This window comes from Pseudophryne corroboree, chromosome 3 (assembly GCF_028390025.1).
Source record: "Pseudophryne corroboree isolate aPseCor3 chromosome 3, aPseCor3.hap2, whole genome shotgun sequence".
Classification (NCBI taxonomy): domain Eukaryota; kingdom Metazoa; phylum Chordata; class Amphibia; order Anura; family Myobatrachidae; genus Pseudophryne; species Pseudophryne corroboree.
In genome coordinates, this window is record NC_086446.1 from 234489100 (window position 1) to 234510513 (window position 21414).

The 21414-nt window shown below is 47.3% G+C and overlaps 1 protein-coding gene across 9 annotated transcripts in view; it reads left to right on the forward strand.

Annotated features, from left to right (window-relative positions):
* Positions 1 to 21414, forward strand: part of SULF2 (sulfatase 2) — a 663681-nt gene that overhangs the window by 598164 nt on the left and 44103 nt on the right. For all 9 annotated transcript variants that reach the window (XM_063958903.1, XM_063958897.1, XM_063958899.1 and 6 more), the window contains 3 exons: positions 4716 to 4772; positions 6402 to 6531; positions 14103 to 14313. In XM_063958903.1, the coding sequence (XP_063814973.1) occupies positions 4716 to 4772; positions 6402 to 6531; positions 14103 to 14313 (398 nt within the window). The remainder of the gene's footprint in view (positions 1 to 4715; positions 4773 to 6401; positions 6532 to 14102; positions 14314 to 21414) is intronic.

A 21414-nucleotide genomic window follows, 5' to 3' on the forward strand; every position in this document is an offset into this window, starting at 1 on the left:
TATCCTGAAGTCTGTGTATACACACTTAGGTACTATACTGAGACCTGCTATTGCTTCAGCATGGATGTGCAGTGCTGCAGCAGCGTGGTCTGATTCCCTGTCTGATAACATTGATTCCCTTGACAGGGACACTATATTGCTAACCATAGAGCATATTAAAGACGTAGTCTTATATATGAGAGATGCACAGAGGGACATTTGCCGGCTGGCATCTAGAATTAATGCGATGTCCATTTCTGCCAGGAGAGTATTATGGACTCGGCAGTGGACGGGTGATGCTGATTCTAAAAGGCACATGGAAATTTTGCCTTATAAGGGTGAGGAATTGTTTGGGGACGGGCTTTCGGACCTCGTATCCACAGCAACAGCTGGGAAGTCGACTTTTTTACCTCAGGTTCCCTAACAGCCTAAGAAAGCACCGTATTATCAAGTACAGTCCTTTCGGCCTCAGAAAGGCAAGCGGGTTAGAGGCGCGTCCTTTCTGCCCAGAGGCAGGGGTAGAGGGAAAAAGCTGCACCATACAGCCAGTTCCCAAGAACAAAAATCCTCCCCTGCTTCCACTAAGTCCACCGCATGACGCTGGGGCTACACACGTGGAGCCAGGTGCGGTGGGGGCCCGTCTCCGGAACTTCAGCGACCAGTGGGTTCGCTCACAGGTGGATCTCTGGGTTCTACAAGTGGTATCTCAGGGATACAAGCTGGAATTCGAGACGTCTCCCCCTCGCCGTTACCTCAAATCAGCCTTGCCAGCTACTCCCCAGGACAGGGAGGTAGTACTGGCGACAATTCACAAGCTGTACCTCCAGCAGGTGATAATAAAAGTTCCCCTCCTTCAAAAGGGACGGGGTTACTATTCCACAATGTTTGTGGTACCGAAACCAGACGGTTCGGTGAGACCCATTCTAAATTTTAAATCCTTGAACACTTATATAAGGAAGTTCAAGTTCAAAATGGAATCGCTCAGGGCGGTTATTGCAAGCCTGGAAGAGGGGGATTACATGGTATCTCTGGACATCAAGGATGCTTACCTACATGTCCCCATTTACCCACCTCACCAGGTGTACCTCCGTTTTGTGGTACAGAACTGCCATTACCAATTCCAGACGTTGCCATTTGGTCTGTCCACGGCACCGAGGGTGTGTTCCAAGGTAATGGCCAAAATGATGATACTCCTTCGAAAGAAGGGAGTTATAATTATCCCGTACTTGGACAATCTCCTTATAAAGGCGAGATCCAAGGAGCAGTCGTTGATCGGAGTAGTACTATCTCAGGAAGTGCTACAACAGCACGGCTGAATTCTGAATATCCCAAAGTCGCAGCTGGTTCCTACGACGCGTCTGCTGATATTGGGCATGTTTCTAGACACAGAACAGAAGAAGGTGTTTCTCCCGGAGGAGAAGGCCAAGGAGTTGTCATCTCTGGTCAAAGACCTCCTGAAACCAAAACAGGTGTCGGTGCATCATTGCACGCGAGTCCTGGAAAAGATGGTAGCTTCTTACGAAGCAATTCCCTTCGGCAGGTTCCATGCAAGGAACTTTCAGTGGGACCTGTTAGACAAGTGAGGATCGCATCTTCAGATGCATCGGCTGATCACCCTGTCCCCGAGGCCCAGGGTGTCTCTGCTGTGGTGGCTGCAGAGTGCTCATCTTCTCGAGGGCCGCAGATTCGGCATTCAGGACTGGGTCCTGGTGACCACGGATGCAAGCCTCCGAGGTTGGGGAGCAGTCACTCAGGGAAGAAACTTCCAAGGACAATGGTCAAATCAGGAGACTTCCCTACACATAAATATTCTGGACCTAAGGGCCATTTACAATGCTCTAAGGCAAGCAGAACCCCTGCTTCAAAACCAGCCGGTGCTGATTCAGTCAGACAACATCACGGCTGTCGCCCATGTAAACCGACAAAGCGGCACGAGAAGCAGGATGGCGTTGGCAGAAGCCACAAGGATTCTCCGATGGGCGGAGTATCACGTGCTAACACTGTCAGCAGTGTTCATTCCGGGTGTGGAAAACTAGGAAGCAGACTTCCTCAGCAGGCACGACCTCCACCCGGGAGAGTGGGGACTTCATCCAGAAGTCTTCACGCAGATTGTGAACCATTGGGAACGGCCACAGGTGGACATGATGGCGTCCCGCCTCAACAAAGAGCCAAAAAAGTATTGCGCCAGATCACGAGACCCTCAGGCGATAGCTGTGGATGCACTAGTGACACCGTGGGTGTACCAGTCGGTTTATGTGTTCCCTCCTCTTCCTCTCATACCCAAGGTACTGAGGATAGTAAGTAAGAGAGGAGTAAGAACTATACTCGTAGTTCCGGATTGGCCAAGAAGAACTTGGTACCCAGAACTACAAGAAATGATCTCGGAGGACCCATGGCCTCTGTCTCTCAGACAGGACCTGTTACTGCAGGGGCCCTGTCTGTTCCAAGACTTACCGCGGCTGCGTTTGAAGGCTTGGCGGTTGAACGCCGGATCCTAACGGAAAAGGGCGGTCCAGATGAAGTAATTCCTACGCTGTTAAAGGCTAGGAAAGACGCTGCCTGAAGTTCAGGCGTTGTTAAGGGAGTGCTGCATATTCAGCCCCCTTTTGTGCCTCCAGTGGCACCTTGGGATCTCAACGTAGTGTTGGATTTCCTAAAATCACATTGTTTTGAGCCACTTCAGAACGTGGAGTTGAAGTATCTCACGTGGAAAGTGGTCATATATATATATTTGGCCTTGGCTTCGGCTAGGCGTGTGTCAGAATTGGCGGCTTTGTCATGTGAAAGCCCTTATCTGATCTTCCATAGGGACAGGGCAGAATTGAGGATTCGTCCCCAATTTCTCCCTAAGGTGGTATCAGCGTTTCATTTGAACCAACCTATTGTGGTGCCTGCGGCTACTCAGGACTTGGAGGCCTCCAAGTTGCTGCATGTAGTCCGGGCCCTGAAAATCTATGTTCCAGGACGGCTAGAGTCAGAAATACTGACTCGCTGTTTATCCTGCATGCACCCAACAAGCTGGGTGCTCCTGCTTCTAAGCAGACTATTGCTCGCTGGATCTGTAGCACGATTCAACTTGCACATTCTGCGGCTGGACTGCCGCATCCTAAATCAGTAAAAGCCCATTCCACGAGGAAGGGGGCTCTTCTTGGGCGGCTGCCCAAGGGGTCTCGGCATTACAACTTTGCCGAGCTGCTACCTGGTCGGGGTCAAACACGTTTGCAATATTCTACAAGTTTGATACCCTGGCTGAGGAGGACTTTGAGTTTGCTCATGCGGTGCTGCAGAGTCATCCGCACTCTCCCGCCCGTTTGGGAGCTTTGGTATAATCCCCATGGTCCTTACTGAGTACCCAGCATCCACTAGGACGTCAGAGAAAATAAGAATTTACTCACCGGTAATTCTATTTCTCGTAGTCCGTAGTGGATGCTGGGAGCCCGTCCCAAGTGCGGATTTTCTGCAATACTTGTATATAGTTATTGCTTAACTAAAGGGTTATTGTTATGAGCCATCTGTTCAGTGAGGCTCAGTTGTTATTCATACTGTTAACTGGGTATAGTTATCACGAGTTGTACGGTGTGATTGGTGTGGCTGGTATGAGTCTTACCCTGGATTCCAAATCCTTTCCTTGTAGTGTCAGCTCTTCTGGGCACAGTTTCCCTAACTGAGGTCTGGAGGAGGGGCATAGAGGGAGGAGCCAGTGCACACCAGATAGTACCTAATCTTTCTTTTAGAGTGCCCAGTCTCCTGCGGAGCCCGTCTATTCCCCATGGTCCTTACGGAGTACCCAGCATCCACTACGGATTACGAGAAATAGAATTACCGGTGAGTAAATTCTTATTTTTCTTATTTCCGCATAATCAATAAAAGTGAAGTAATAAGCACTATACATTAATGAAAAGTATAAATGATAATACTAATGGCATATTCACTACAGTTTTCATAACAATTTTTTAAATATGGATTATATGTTAAAGATACAGTATATTAGCAATTTTGAAACGTTTATGTAAACAGACGTGAATACTCCATTACTTTTCCTGTAATTCAGGAGAACCCTTGCACATGCTCAGTAAACTTAGAGGGGGGAAGGGGGGGGGGATTCAATTGATATCGCTGTGCGATCTCCCATCTAAAGTGATGGGAGATCACAGGGGCGATAGTATATTGTTTATTGCGATGATCTGCCCATTAGTGTCGGATTTAGCCACGTAAAGCAGCTAACCCTGACTAAACTAATGAGCGTGGTCGCAAAAAGGGCCATTTGGGTGTGCAGATGGGTCACTTTTCGCACATTTCAGCTCACCAGCACAGGGACTGCGAGCTGAAATGTGTCTCCCCGCGGCACAGCGCACCTAAATGGAGCAACCGTTTAATTGCTCCGTGGGGCACCATCTAGTTGCAATGAGCAATAAGTAACTCCTGGCTAGAAACTTATTTAAAGCTGGCCATACACCTAAAGATTTATTGTCCGATCTGGCTGGTTGGAATGAAAATCTGATAACATATGGGAGCACATGGATTTAACCAGTTTGTCTGATTGATAATTTTTGTCTATTTTTCCAGTGTTTGGGAGCAAATAGTCAATTGTCATTTGCTCCCATATATTACTAGGATTCATTCAAACCAGTCAGATTGGACAATAAATCTTTAGGTGTATGGGCAGCTTTATACATGATTTATTATACTGTAATTTGGCCATTTTGACCTGTAAATATTTTTCTTTCTTCGACAAGGTTTCATGTTCAAAAAAAAGTCAAAGTTTGGAGAGATTCATTTCTGGTGGAACGAGGGTGAGCATTATTTTCCTCTATGCTGTCTGTTGTGCCTTCAGTGGAGAATGTACTTTTCTATAGGTGACTGGGAAAAAGTGTATTGAGCATACAGTAATGTGTCCACAGCTGCAGCTTGTGGTTGCGTTTATATAAAATGTCAGTATGATTTTAAACTATTAATCATAATAACCAGGGCTTAAAGTGGTCCTGTAGATTTGTTGGAACTGATTTGCTCCGCCACCTACCAACCCCTCCCCCTGCACATTAAGCAGAGCCAGGGCCAGTGCTGGTGTTTTCGGCCCCCCCCGCTGCAAACTATAAATTAGTGCCCTATTTCCCATACTTCTTAAAAGGACGTTGATCTCACAAAGAAGCAGAGTGGTCATACAATAGTACCCCCAATTCAAATTACACCACACAGTAGCATCTTATTCACATTACACCGCATGTAGTGCCCCTGATTCATATTACACCACATAGTAATGCCCCTTATTATGGTTACATCACTCAGTAATAACCTTTATTCATGTTGTGTTACACAACAGTACCCTTTATATACGTTATGCCACACAGTAGTGCCCAGTATTTACAATGCTCACAGTAGTGTCCCTTATACACAATTCCCATAACAGTAGTGCCCCTTATACATAATGCCCACAGTTGTAGTGCCCTTTACACATAATGACCACAGTAGTGCCGCTTATACACAAAATGCACAGTAGTAGTGGCACTTATATACAGAATTCCCACAGTAGTAGTGCCCCTTACACATAATGCCCACAGTAGTGCTGGGACCTAAGAGGGGGATGAATGTTTTCCAACAGAAACAGCATGAGTGAGTACTAGGAGGGGTGGGCTGTAGATGGAGGAAGGCCATGGATCCACCAGGACCTGAGGAAGGGGGATGTGGTTGCAGCTTATCAGTAACATTATCGCCGCCTGCATCGATTAACGTAGGTGATGGGGCGGGCTTTTCTTTTGGAATTCCTGTGCAGGGCATTGGAGGAGGTGGAACTAGTTCCCCCTACCATTACAGGTGATGGAACTTAGTTCCACCTCGTCCCCCCCCACTTAATCTGCTGCCATGGTCTCCTCTGTATTACCATGTTCCTTGTGGTGTTCTTTGTGGTCCGCGGCTACCACAGTGCTGCTCTAAGCATTGGCTGTAGCAGTAAACCCCCCGGAAGTTTTGTACTGAATTCAGTAGTAATGGAAGTTAACATCTCTACCCAGATGATATACAATCACAGCAAAGCGAAGTCAAGAACAATAAGTCAGTGTATAATGTTGAAGAAATCTTGACAGAAGGTTCTGTGAGGTGAACTGACCATTTAGCAGCTTCCTGAGGGGGTGTTGTAAAGCATTGAAAAAAGTGGAGAAGTGGACCAGTGGAAAAGTTGGCCATTGTAACCAATCAGCTTTGAGGTAACATTTATAAAGTACATACTAGAGAATTATATGTAGAAGCTTATTGGTTGCCATGGGCAACCTCTCTACTGGTCGACTTCTACACTCTTTTCTCTGCTTGTCATACCAACTCCTAATAAATGCTCAGATTCCCCAGTTAAGTGGGAATTCCTCCATCGCTTAATTCCTAGCTGTGCTTATTTCACTGTTTTTGAAATATGTCTGGTTTCCATTCTGCAGCAAACTGCTGCATAAGAGGGAGCCTGAAAAGGTGGATGCGCAGGAAGAAAATTTTCTGCCCAAGTATCAGCGTGTGAAAGACTTGTGTCAGCGTGCAGAGTATCAGACTGCTTGTGAGCAGCTCGGTCAGGTAAGTACAGAGAGCACCACCAGGTCGGGTGTGATATGATATGCCAACAAAATATTCCTCTCTTAATGGGCTGCCAGGCTCTGCAGCTAAGCTTTTAGCTTGCTCATATTACAAATACTGTAAGTGACTTGCAAATATCATTTTTTTATTTTTGTACATAATACATATTTTAAACTAGCTGCATTTACCACAAGGAGTTCTGCATCTCCACTTTCTCCATCAAATAAATCAGTCTCCATTCTTATCCCTGCACCATATTTGTGCTTCATTTGCGAGTCATGTACATTACTGAATGGGTTTTAAGCGGACATGTCTGTCTCTCCATCCATACTGTAACTGAAATATTTTCGGTAGTTTAATAGTTGCAGAACATGAGACATGAGATGCATAAAATGCAGCATTTTGTTCCGTTCATTAGTTGCTATTTTGATGGTTATACTCTCCATCAATACATCAGCTTACACATATCCTGCAACTAAATCCTGTTTAGCATTACATTCCCACATGGGGGTTGATTCCAAGTGATCTCTTATCATGGACGCAAAGGGCGAGTTTTTGCATACAGCGCATCTGCAGCTGTGAATTTCTCTAACGTCCTAGAGGATGCTGGGACTCCGTAAGGACCATGGGGATAGACGGGCTCCGCAGGAGACATAGGCACTTTAAGAAAGACTTTGGATCTGGGTGTGCACTGGCTCCTCCCTCTATGCCCCTCCTACAGACCTCAGTTTGATACTGTGCCCAGAGGAGATGGGTGCACTTCAGGGAGCTCTCCTGAGCTTCCTGACAGAAAGTATATTTGTTAGGTTTTTTATTTTTAGGGAGCCTGCTGGCAACAGACTCCCTGCATCGAGGGACTGAGGGGAGAGAAGCAGACCTACTTCTGTGAGTTTCAAGGCTCTGCTTCTTAGGCTACTGGACACCATTAGCTCCAGAGGGAGTCAGAACACAGGTCTCACCCTGGAGTTCGTCCCGGAGCCGCGCCGCTGTCCTCCTCACAGAGCCGGAAGATAGAAGCTGGGTGAGTATGAGAAGAAAAAGAAGACTTCAGAGGCGGCAGAAGACTTCATGATCTTCACTGAGGTAACGCACAGCAGTGCAGCTGTGCGCCATTGCTCCCACACACCTCACACACGGCAGTCACTGTAAGGGTGCAGGGCGCAGGGGGGGGCGCCCTGGGCAGCAATATAAACCTCATTTCTGGCAAAAGAAATATATATACAGCTAGGCACTGTATATATAAAGAGCCCCCGCCAGTTTTTATTATATTTAAGCGGGACAGAAGCCCGCCGCCGAGGGGGCGGGGCTTCTCCCTCAGCACTCACCAGCGCCATTTTCTCCACAGCACAGCTGAGAGGAAGCTCCCCGGACTCTCCTCTGCTTATCCACGGTGAAAGGGGGTTTCAGAGAAGAGGGGGGGGGGGGCACATAATTGGCAGCAAATAATATTATTACAGCGCTACTGGGTAAACACATTGTGTGTTTTTCCTGGGGTATTAGCGCTGGGTGTGTGCTGGCATACTCTCTCTCTGTCTCTCCAAAGGGCCTTGTGGGGGAACTGTCTTCAGATAAGAGGATTCCCTGAGTGTGTGGTGTGTCGGTACGTGTGTGTCGACATGTGTGAGGTAAAAGGCTCTTCTAAGGAGGAGATGGAGCAAATGTGTGTGTGTGGTGTCTCCGTCGACAACGCCGACACCTGACTGGATATGTGGAATTAAGTGCTGAGGTAAATTTATTGCACAAAAGATTAGAGAACAGACAGGGAATCTACCCATGTCTGTCCCTATGTCGCAGGGACCTTCAGACTCTCAAAACGCCCACTATCCAAAATAATAGACACTGATACCGACACGGAGTCTGACTCAAGTGTCGACTACGATGATGCAAAGTTACAGCCAAAACTGGCAGAAAAGTATTCAATATATGATTATTGTAATAAAAGATGTTTTGCATATCAGTGATGACCCATCTGTCCCTGACATGAGGGTACACATGTTTAAGGGGAAGAAAGCTGAGATAACATTTCCCCCCTCTCATGAACCAAATGAATTGTGTGAAAAAGAGCGGGAATCTCCAGACAAGAAACTGCAGTTTCCCAAAAGAATTCTCATGGCGTATCCTTTACCTGCTAGGGCCAGGATACGATAAGAATCCTCCCCTAAGGTGGACAAGGCATTGACACGTTTACCCAAAAGGTAGCGCTGACATACCAAGATACAGCTACCCTCAGGGATCCTGCAGATAGCATGCATAAAAGTACTTTGAAGTCCATTTACACACATTCTGGTACACTACTCAGACCGGCGATTGTGTCGGCAGGGGTTTATAGCGCTGTAGCAGCGTGGACAGATACCTTATCAGCGGAGATTGAAACCCTAGATAAGGATACCATGTTATTGACCCTAGGATATATAAAAGATGCTGTCTTATATATAAGACATGCTCAAAGAGACATTGGTCTACTGGGTTCTAGAGTCAACGCTATGTCGATTTCTGCTAGACATGTCCTGTGGAACATGCAATGGACAGGTGATGCCAACTAAAAGAGGCATATGGAGGTTTTACCTTACAAGGGTGAGGAATTGGGTGGAGAAGGGCTCTCTGACCTGGTCTCCACAGCTATAGCTGGTAAATCTGATCTTTTGCCTTATATTCCCTCCCAGCCTAAGAAAGCACAACATTATCAAATGCAGTACTTTTGGTCGCAGAAAAACAAGAAAGTACGAGGAGCGTACTTTCTTACAAGAGGTAAGGGCGCAGGGCACAGCTAGTTCCCAGGAACAGAAGTCCTCCCCGGCCTCTACTAAATCCACCGCATGACGCTGGGGCTCCGCTAAGGGAGTCCGCCCCAGTGGGAGCACGTCTTCGACTCTTCAGCCACATCTGAGTTCCCTCACAGGTGCCTCCTCGCCGGTTTTCCTTATCGGCCCTACCGGCTTCTCCCCCAGAAAGGGAGATAATATTAAATACAATTCACACATTGTATCTCCAACAGGTGGTGCTCAAGGTTCCCCTCCTTCAACAAGGAAGGGGATATTACTCAACCTTGGCTGTAGTCCCGAAACCGGACGGTTCGGTCAGACCTAATTTAAAATTAAAATCTCTGAACCTATACTTGAAAAGGTTCAAATTCAAGGTGGAATCGCTCAGAGCGATCATCGCCAGCCTGGAGGGGGGGGGGATTTTATGGTGTATCTACGCATAAAGGCTGCATACCTTCATGTTCCCATTTATCCACCCCATCAGGCGTACCTGAGAATTACGGTACAGTATTGTCATTACCAATTTTAGGGTAATTGGCGGAAATGATGGTGCTCCTACGCAAGCAAGGAGTCACAATTATCCCATACTTGGACGATCTCCTAATAAGGGCGAGATCAAAAGAGCAGTTGTTGAACAGCGTGTCACTTTCACTGAAGGTGTTACAGAAACACGGCTGGATTTTCAATATCCCGAAGTCACAGTTGGTTCCTACGACTCGTCTGACCTTCTTGGGCATGATTCTGGATACAGACCAGAAAAGGGTTTTTCTACCGATAGAAAAAGCTCAGGAACTCATGACTCTAGTCAAGAACCTGTTGAAGCCAAAACAAGTGTCAGTGCATCATTGCACTCAAGTCCTGGGAAAATTGGTGGCGACGTACGAAGCCATTCCCTTCGGCAGGTTCCATGCAAGGACTTTCCAATGGGACCTATTGGACAAATGGTCCGGGTCACATCTGCAAATGCATCAGCGGATCACCCTGTCCCCCAGGGTCAGGGTATCTCTCCTGTGGTGGCTGCAGTGTGCTCACCTTCTAGAGGGCCGCAGGTTCGGCATTCAGGATCGGATCCTGGTGACCACGGACGCGAGCCTCCGAGGTTGGGGAACAGTCACACAGGGAAGAAATTTCTAAGGCCTTTGGTCAAGTCAAGAGACTTGTCTTCACATCAACATCCTGGAACTAAGGGCCATATACAACGCCCTACGTCAAGCGGAGATCTTACTTCGCGACCGATCAGTTCTGATCCAGTCAGACAACGTCACCGCAGTAGCTCATGTAAACCGCCAGGGCGGCACAAGGAGCTGAGTGGCGATGGCGGAAGCCACCAGAATTCTTCGCTGGGCGGAGAATCATGTAAGCGCACTGTCAGCAGTGTTCATTCCGGGAGTGGACAACTGGGAAGCAGACTTCCTCAGCAGACACGGCCTGCATCCGTGAGAGTGGGGACTTCATCAGGAAGTCTTCGCACAGATTGCAAGTCGGTGGGGACTGCCCCAAATAGACATGATGGCGTCCCGTCTCAACAAAAAGCTATAAAGGTATTGCGCCAGGTCAAGAGATCCTCAGGCTGTAGCTGTGGACGCCCTAGTGACACCGTGGGTGTTCCAGTCGGTCTATGTATTCCCTCCTCTTCCTCTCATACCCAAGGTGTTGAGAATAATAAGAAAAAGAGGAGTGAGAACAATAATCATTGTTTCGGATTGGCCACGAAGGACCTGGTATCCGGATCTGCAGGAAATGCTCACAGAAGATCCGTGGCCTCTTCCTCTAAGACAGGACCTGTTGCAACAGGGTCCCTGTCTGTTCCAAGACTTACCGCGGCTGCGTTTGACGGCATGGCGGTTGAACGCCGGATCCTAGCGGAAAAAGGTATTCCGGATGAGGTCATTCCTACGCTAATAATGGCTAGGAAGGACGTGACATCTAAACATTATCACCGAATATGGCGAAAATATGTTTCTTGGTGTGAGGCCAGGAATGCTCCTACGGAAGAATTCCATCTAGGCCGTTTTCTTCACTTCCTACAAACTGGAGTGAATTTGGGCCTAAAATTAGGCTCCATTCAAGTTCAGATTTCGGCCTTATCCATTTTCTTTCAAAAGGAATTGGCCTCTCTACCTGAAGTACAGACTTTTGTGAAGGGAGTACTGCATATTCAGCCTCCTTTTGTACCTCCGGTGGCACCTTGGGACCTTAACGTGGTGTTAAGTTTCCTTAAATCACATTGGTTTGAACCACTTAGAACAGTGGAGTTGAAATATCTCACTTGGAAGGTGGTCATGTTGTTAACCTTGGCTTCAGCTAGGCGAGTTTCGGAATTAGCGGCTTTATCACATAAAAGCGCCTATCTGGTTTTCCATATGGATAGAGCGGAATTGCGGACCCGTCCTCAATTCCTACCTAAGGGGGTCTCATCCTTTCATATGAACAAACCTATTGTCGTGCCTGTGGCTACACGTGACTTGGAGGATTCCGAGTCCCTTGATGTGGTCAGGGCTTTGAAAATTGACGTGGCCAGAACGGCTAGGATCAGAAAAACAGAAGCACTGTTTGTCCTGTATGCAGCCAACAAGGTTGGCGGCTCTGCTTCAAAGCAGACTATTGCTCGCTGGATCTGTAACACAATTCAGCAGGCGCATTCTACGGCAGGATTGCCGTTACCAAAATCGGTTAAGGCCCATTCCACTAGGAAGGTGGGCTCATCTTGGGCGGCTGCCCGAGGGGTCTCGGCACTACAGCTGTGCCGAGCTGCTACTTGGTTGGGGTCAAACTCCTTTGCAAAGTTCTATAAGTTTGATACACTGGCTGAGGAGGACCTCCTGTTTGCTCAATCGGTGCTGCAGAGTCATCCGCACTCTCCCGCCCGTTTGGGAGCTTTGGTATAATCCCCATAGTCCTTACGGAGTCCCAGCATCCTCTAGGACGTTAGAGAAAATAAGATTTTAAACCTACCAGTAAATCTTTTTCTCGTAGTCCGTAGAGGATGCTGGGCGCCCGTCCCAAGTGCGGACTTCTTCTGCAAGACTTGTATATAGTTTTGCTTAAATAAGGGTTATGTTATAGTTTTCATCGGTCTTGGACTGATGCTATGTTGTTTTCATACTGTTAACTGGTTAGTATATCACAAGTTATACGGTGTGATTGGTGTGGCTGGTGTGAATCTTGCCCTTGGATTAACAAAAAACCTTTCCTTGTACTGTCCGTCTCCTCTGGGCACAGTTTTCTAACTGAGGTCTGGAGGAGGGGCATAGAGGGAGGAGCTAGTGCACACCCAGATCCAAAGTCTTCCTTAAAGTGCCCATGTCTCCTGCGGAGCCCGTCTATCCCCATGGTCCTTACGGAGTCCCAGCATCCTCTACGGACTACGAGAAAAAGATTTACCGGTAGGTTTAAAATCTTATTTTTCCACATTCTTGCATATGTCAATCCTATTCTGAGTCAGCTGGAACTTACAGTGCCGATACTAATGATGGTTGTGGCAAGCCGGAGAAAAATCAATGGGAAATGCGGCTTCCCACTTGCACAGACTCCAACGTGAACCCCATAGAATCTGGCATTAGCATAAGGAATAATTCAGGCTTCCGCAGCTGCCCGCAATTACAGCCATGTTACTGCGACTCAGAATAAGCCCCAGTGGTAACAGAATGAATGTGTTAGGATGGCACTATTTGTTTAGGGCTGAGACAAGCTGGATTTGATGTTTCTGAAATAAATCTCTGTAGAACCTCATCATGAAGCCCTGATGTGCTAGATTAGGGAATGTGATGGGGTATGAGGGCTTCTTAGAGAGTGAAAGTGTTGTAGTTATACCGGCAGGCTGGCTTGAGTGACATCAGCTGGAAATACCAAGCTGACATTTCACCATTTGGATGCGCTGTTTGCATTTTAAACAGCTGCTACCATGTTAGTTTTGCAGAGAAATAAGTCATATTGTGCAGAATAATGGATTCTTTCTTTCTTTTACTGAACATTTGTTAGATAACCATATTTATAAATGAGTCAGAGATCCCCATGCAGGGGCGAAAGGAGCGTGCTCTGAATGTAGGTAAACAAATGATTGGAAACCATTGGATTGGAATCCAGCGGTGCGGTGGATCCTGGTGGCACTGTCATGCACTGTCAGGGGGTTGCTATCCAGTGAATGAGGAAATATGAAAACAGACGAAGAGCTGTCATTATTCGATACTGTAAATACAAACGTGTACACAGGCATGTAATGGATAACTGCACATGGTGTTCTCCAGTCACTTCTACAAGATGAGGACACTTTACAGGTGAAATCACCTATTAATGTATCTTCTGTAATTATTTGTCTAATAATACTGCTAATTGCACATGTTTTTTGAGATCTTTTACATTTTTCAACGATCCCCATTCATTGAATATTTCTACATACTGTATGTTTCTGTGAATATTGAACGGTGCAGACATTATCCTGGTTTTCTGTCCTCTAGTGACCTTCAGTAAGACTGCTCATTAGAGTATAGCTATCTGGTATCTAGATTTTATAAAGCATCATTGTTACTACAAAGACTATAGTAAGTTGAATAATGTTGGACAAACATCACTTTCTGCAGCACACCAATCAGTGCATCCCTTTGTGAGGAACACTCCGAGTTCCTTACGATTTGGGGAGCTTGACTTCTGGATTTCTAGTAGATGTAACCAGGTAGCGTTCAGAGTGTGGCGTGGGGGCTGTACTGTACATATTATTCCAGCCTTGGTATTCCGCTATAGGGAAAGTCTGGCCATCCTGCAGATCACATAACGAAATCACCCCAATATTTCATATTTACTGTTCCCTAGAAATGGCAGTGTGTGGAGGACCCCACCGGAAAGCTGCGATTACACAAGTGCAAGGGAATGGCAAGTCTGTCCGCAGCCCCCAACAGCAAGAAGAAATCTCCTAATCTAATGAGCAATTACTATACCACCAACAGTGATGAATGCAACTGTGACGCCATCAGCTACAAGATGGCGCAAATGGGGCGACGCAAGAAGCTGTTTACAAAAAAAAGTGAGTCCCAGTCTGAGTCGTCTAATATCTGTAGTAGTTTGTCTGTAAGAAACAGCTTTATACCTACAGAGGTAACAAAGACCTTCCTTGTGAGGTACTGGAAATGGTGTCTGATTCCATAACAATGCAACTGTCACCAGCGTAAATGAACATGTCCGATTCAGTAATATACAGTATAAAAAGGACAGATTTCTTCATTTTGCTGTTTTGTTATATGCGTTCCGTAATCTTTTTTCAGATTAGTGATGTCAGTGTGTATTTACTGTGGGACTGCACATATGTAGTGCTGTGTGTTCTGTATGAATCAAGTAGGATCCCAGGGAACATACCTGTAAATCACAATAAACACACAGACAAAATCTGCCAGTCAGGTACCATTATTAGTCTTTTTTATTTTCTGGAGATTGTAATTTTTTGTGAGCTTGAATGAAGCACCGTGCTGACTGGGCTGGAGCTGGCTTCAATGGGCGGGATGTACTATGGGAAAAATGCGGTAAAGCCCCCGTTTTCGGGGGTTTACCGCATTTTCAAATGTACTAAGACCCCACCGCTGGTTTTTCGCCGCCCAGGGTATCGCCATCTCTGGATGCTGATACCCTATAGAAGCCTATGGGCTTCTTATCGCCGGCAGTATTCAATTAGTGTAAACTGAAAGATGCTTCCTGATACTGTATGTAAATGAGGTGGAGCGCGGATGAACTGGGACTCTAAAACAGCTCTGGCATTCCAGTCTGCCTGTGTGTGCACGACAAGGGGATGTGGTCACATCTCATGGGGGCGTGCCTTGCATCATGGACGGCCTGGCCTTGCACCTCTCTGCATGCTGGGCAGGTGAGCAGAGCGTCAGGAGGCAGAGCTGCTCAGCCAGCCCCTATCTTTCTGTGAGGCGTATGACCGAGTAGAGATGCTCATACAGGATTTTAGGCCAGACTGATCCATTAGACTATTGGTCCTCCTGAAGTGCCAGATTGCCAGTCCAGCCCTGAAATGGAGAAAGATCCAGCTGGTATAAATAAATCTGGACCCCAGCATTGGATGTGACTTCAAGTGAGGAGACAGATTCCTTATCTTCCTTTCTTAAATGTTTTAACATTTAGTTGCGCTACTTGGCTAAAGCAGCGCGATTACAAAATCCTCAGTGAAGTTATCACAATATTGTCACCTTGGGAGGTGCCCAGTTCTTGCTGAGAAGCTGTAAATCTGGAAGGTGGATGGTTGGGGGTACTTTCCACAGTAACAACTCTGGAAGGCAATCAACCACTTGACACATTGATTAATTGTTATCCTGTTCCCTACCTGCATTTTATAACCGATGATATACTGTATGTCTGGTACCCAGACTCATTGTGACATAATGGCTGACAAAGAGACCGTCGGTAAAGTAATAAACCCTTTTTCTCTATCGTCCTAGTGGATGCTGGGGTTCCTGAAAGGACCATGGGGAATAGCGGCTCCGCAGGAGACAGGGCACAAAAGTAAAGCTTTTACAGGTCAGGTGGTGTGTACTGGCTCCTCCCCCCATGACCCTCCTCCAGACTCCAGTTAGATTTTTGTGCCCGGCCGAGAAGGGTGCAATTCTAGGTGGCTCTCATAAAGAGCTGCTTAGAGAGTTTAGCTTAGGTTTTTTATTTTACAGTGATTCCTGCTGGCAACAGGATCACTGCAACGAGGGACAGAGGGGAGAAGAAGTGAACTCACCTGCGTGCAGGATGGATTGGCTTCTTGGCTACTGGACATGAAGCTCCAGAGGGACGATCACAGGTACAGCCTGGATGGTCACCGGAGCCACGCCGCCGGCCCCCTCACAGATGCTGAAGCAAGAAGAGGTCCAGAATCGGCGGCTGAAGACTCCTGCAGTCTTCTTAAGGTAGCGCACAGCACTGCAGCTGTGCGCCATTTTCCTCTCAGCACACTTCACACGGCAGTCACTGAGGGTGCAGGGCGCTGGGGGGGGGGCGCCCTGGGAGGCAAATGAAAACCTTTAAAAAGGCTAAAAATACCTCACATATAGCCCCAGAGGCTATATGGAGATATTTACCCCTGCCTAAATGTACTAAATAGCGGGAGACGAGCCCGCCGAAAAAGGGGCGGGGCCTATCTCCTCAGCACACGGCGCCATTTTCTGTCACAGCTCCGCTGGTCAGGAAGGCTCCCAGGTCTCTCCCCTGCACTGCACTACAGAAACAGGGTATAACAGAGAGGGGGGGCAAAATAAATGGCAATATATTAATATAAAAGCAGCTATAAGGGAGCACTTAATCATAAGGCTATCCCTGTCATATATAGCGCTTTTTGGTGTGTGCTGGCAGACTCTCCCTCTGTCTCCCCAAAGGGCTAGTGGGTCCTGTCTTCGTATAGAGCATTCCCTGTGTGTCTGCTGTGTGTCGGTACGTGTGTGTCGACATGTATGAGGACGTTATTGGTGTGGAGGCGGAGCAATTGCCAAATATGAGGATGTCACCTCCTAGGGGGTCGACACCAGAATGGATGCCTTTATTTGTGGAATTACGGGATAGCGTCAACTCGCTTAAGCAGTCGTTTGCCGACATGAGGCGGCCGGACACTCAATTAGTGCCTGTCCAGGCGCCTCAAACACCGTCAGGGGCTGTAAAACGCCCCTTGCCTCAGTCGGTCGACACAGACCCAGACACAGGCACTGATTCCGGTGGTGAAGGTGACGAATCAACCGTATTTTCCAGTAGGGCCACACGTTATATGATTTTGGCAATAAAGGAGATGTTACATTTAGCTGATACTACAGGTACCACTAAACAGGGTATTATGTGGGGTGTGAAAAAACTACCAGTAGTTTTTACCGAATCAGAAGAATTAAATGACGTGTGTGATGAAGCGTGGGGTGCCCCGATAAAAAACTGCTAATTTCAAAGAAGTTATTGGCTTTATACCCTTTCCCGCCAGAGGTTAGGGAGCGCTGGGAAACACCTCCTAGGGTGGACAAAGCGCTAACACGCTTATCAAAACAAGTGGCGTTACCCTCTCCTGAGACGGCCGCACTTAAAGATCCATCAGATAGGAGGATGGAAAATATCCAAAAAGGTATATACACACATGCAGGTGTTATACTACGACCAGCTATTGCGACTGCCTGGATGTGCAGTGCTGGGGTAGTTTGGTCAGAGTCCCTGATCGAAAATATTGATACCCTGGACAGGGACAATATTTTACTGTCGTTAGAACAAATAAAGGATGCATTTCTTTATATGCGTGATGCACAGAGAGATATCTGCACACTGGCATCACGGGTAAGTGCTATGTCCATTTCGGCCAGAAGAGCTTTATGGACACGACAGTGGACAGGCGATGCGTAGAGGAGTTATTTGGGGTCGGTCTATCGGATTTGGTGGCCACGGCTACGGCCGGGAAATCCACCTTTCTACCTCAAGTCACTCCCCAACAGAAAAAGGCACCGACCTTTCAACCGCAGCCCTTTCGTTCCTTTAAAAATAAGAGAGCAAAGGGCTATTCATATCTGCCACGAGGCAGAGGACGAGGGAAGAGACAGCAACAGGCAGCTCCTTCCCAGGAACCGAAGCCCTCCCCGGCTTCTACAAAAGCCTCAGCATGACGCTGGGGCTTCGCAAGCGGACTCGGGGGCGGTAGGCGGTCGTCTCAAGAATTACAGCGCGCAGTGGGCTCACTCGCAGGTAAATCCCTGGATCCTGCAGATAATATCTCAGGGGTACAGGTTGAAATTAGAGACAGAGCCACCTCGCCGTTTCCTGAAGTCTGCTTTACCAACGTCCCCCTCAGAAAGGGAGACGGTTTTGGAAGCCATTCACAAGCTGTATTCTCAGCAGGTGATAGTCAAGGTACCTCTTCTACAACAAGGGAAGGGGTATTATTCCACTCTTTTTGTGGTACCGAAGCCGGATGGCTCGGTAAGGCCTATTCTAAATCTGAAGTCCTTGAACCTGTACATAAAGAAGTTCAAGTTCAAGATGGAGTCACTCAGAGCAGTGATAGCGAACCTGGAAGAAGGGGACTTTATGGTATCCTTGGACATCAAGGATGCGTATCTCCACGTTCCAATTACCCCTCACACCAGGGGTACCTCAGGTTCGTTGTACAAAACTGTCACTATCAGTTTCAGACGCTGCCGTTTGGTTTGTCCACGGCACCTCGGGTCTTTACAAAGGTAATGGCCGAGATAATATTTCTTCTTCGAAGAAAAGGCGTATTAATTATCCCATACTTGGACGATCTCCTAATAAGGGCAAGGTCCAGAGAACAGCTAGAGATGGGTTTAGCACTATCTCAAGAGGTGCTAAAGCAGCACGGATGGATTCTGAATATTCCAAAATCCCAATTAATGCCGACAACTCGTCTGCTGTTCCTGGGGATGATTCTGGACACAGTTCAGAAAAAGGTTTTTCTTCCCGAAGAAAAAGCCAAGGAGTTATCTGACCTGGTCAGGAACCTCCTAAAACCAGGAAAGGTGTCTGTACATCAATGCACAAGAGTCCTGGGAAAAAATGGTAGCTTCTTACGAAGCAATCCCTTTCGGCAGATTCCATGCAAAGGGATCTGTTGGACAAATGGTCAGGGTCGCATCTTCAGATGCACCTGCGGATAACCCTGTCGCCGAGGACAAGGGTATCCCTTCTGTGGTGGTTGCAGGAGGCTCATCTATTGGAGGGCCGCAGATTCGGCATGCAGGATTGGATCCTGGTGACCACGGATGCCAGCCTGAGAGGCTGGGGAGCAGTCACACAGGGAAGAAATTTCCAGGGAGTGTGGTCGAGCCTGAAAAAGTCTCTTCACATAAGCATTCTGGAACTAAGAGCAATCTACAATGCTCTAAGCCAGGCGGAACCTCTGCTTCAAGGAAGACCGGTGTTGATCCAGTCGGACAACATCACGGCAGTCGCCCATGTAAACAGACAGGGCGGCACAAGAAGCAGGAGGGCAATGGCAGAAGCTGCCAGGATCCTTCGCTGGGCGGAGAATCACGTGATAGCACTGTCAGCAGTATTCATCCCGGGCGTGGACAACTGGGAAGCAGACTTCCTCAGCAGACACGACCTTCACCCGGGAGAGTGGGGACTTCATCCAGAAGTTTTCCACATGCTATTAAACCGTTGGGTAAAACCAATGGTGGACATGATGGCGTCTCGCCTCAACAAAACACTGGACAGGTATTGCGCCAGGTCAAGAGATCCGCAGGCAATAGCTGTGGACGCGCTGGTAACACCTTGGGTGTACCAGTCGGTATATGTGTTTCCTCCTCTGCCTCTCATACCAAAGGTATTGAGGATTATACGGCAAAGAGGAGTAAGACTAGTGGCTCCGGATTGGCCAAGAAGGACTTGGTACCCGGAACTTCAAGAGATGGTCACGGACGATCCGTGGCCTCTACTTCTGAGAAGGGACCTGCTTCAGCAGGGTCCTTGTCTTTTTCAAGACTTACCGCGGCTGCGTTTGACGGCATGGCGTTTGAATGCCAGATCCTAAAAGGAAAAGGCATTCCAGAAGAAGTCATTCCTACCTTGATAAAGGCAAGAAAGGAAGTCACCGCGAAGCATTATCGCCGTATTTGGCGAAAATATGTTGCGTGGTGCGAGCAGCGGAGTGCTCCGATGGAGGAATTTCAACTGGGTCGTTTTCCTACATTTCCTGCAATCAGGATTGTCTATGGGTCTCAAATTGGGATCTATTAAGGTTCAAATTTCGGCCCTATCAATATTCTTCCAAAAAGAATTGGCCTCAGTCCCTGAGGTCCAGATTTTTATCAAAGGAGTACTGCATATACAGCCTCCTGTGGTGCCTAAGGTGGCACCGTGGGATCTAAATGTAGTTTTAGATTTCCTCAAATCCAATTGGTTTGAACACTAAAGAATGTGGATTTGAAATATCTCACATGGAAAGTGACTATGTTACTGGCCCTGGCTTCGGCCGGGAGAGTATCTGAACTGGCGGCTTTGTTTTATAAAAGCCCTTATTTAATTTTCCATTCGACATAGGGCAGAGCTGCGGACGCGTCCGCATTTTCTCCCTAAGGTGGTATCAGCGTTTCACCTGAACCAGCCTATTGTAGTGCCTGCGGCTACAGACGACTTGAAGGACTCCAAGTTGTTGGACGTTGTCAGAGCCTTAAAAAATATACATTTAAAGGACGGCTGGAGTCAGAAAATCTGACTCGCTGTTTATACTGTATGCACCCAACAAGTTGGGTGCACCTGCTTCTAAGCAGTCGATTGCTCGTTGGATTTGTAACAAAATTCAACTTGTACATTCTGTGGCAGGCCTGCCACAGCCTAAATCTGTTAAGGCCCATTCCGCAAGGAAGGTGGGCTCATCTTGGGCGGCTGCCCGAGGGGTCTCGGCATTACAACTCTGCCGAGCAGCTACGTGGTCAGGGGAGAACACGTTTGTAAATTTTTACAAATTTGATACCCTGGCAAAGGAGGACCTGGAGTTCTCTCATTCGGTGCTGCAGAGTCATCCGCACTCTCCCGCCCGTTTGGGAGCTTTGGTATAATCCCCATGGTCCTTTCAGGAACCCCAGCATCCACTAGGACGATAGAGAAAATAAGAATTTACTTACCGATAATTCTATTTCTCGGAGTCCGTAGTGGATGCTGGGCGCCCATCCCAAGTGCGGATTATCTGCAATAATTGTACATAGTTATTGTTAACTAATTCGGGTTATTGTTTAGGAAGCCATCTTTCAGAGGCTCCTCTGTTATCATACTGTTAACTGGGTTTAGATCACAAGTTGTACGGTGTGATTGGTGTGGCTGGTATGAGTCTTACCCGGGATTCAAAATCCTCCCTTATTGTGTACGCTCGTCCGGGCACAGTACCTAACTGGAGTCTGGAGGAGGGTCATGGGGGGAGGAGCCAGTACACACCACCTGACCTGTAAAAGCTTTACTTTTGTGCCCTGTCTCCTGCGGAGCCGCTATTCCCCATGGTCCTTTCAGGAACCCCAGCATCCACTACGGACTCCGAGAAATAGAATTATCGGTAAGTAAATTCTTATTTTGTTAATGGAAACATGAAGAAAAAAAGTACTATATTTAAAACAAAGACAAATAACTATTTGTGCTGAAGCCTTAACACAGATTTACACAGATTGCA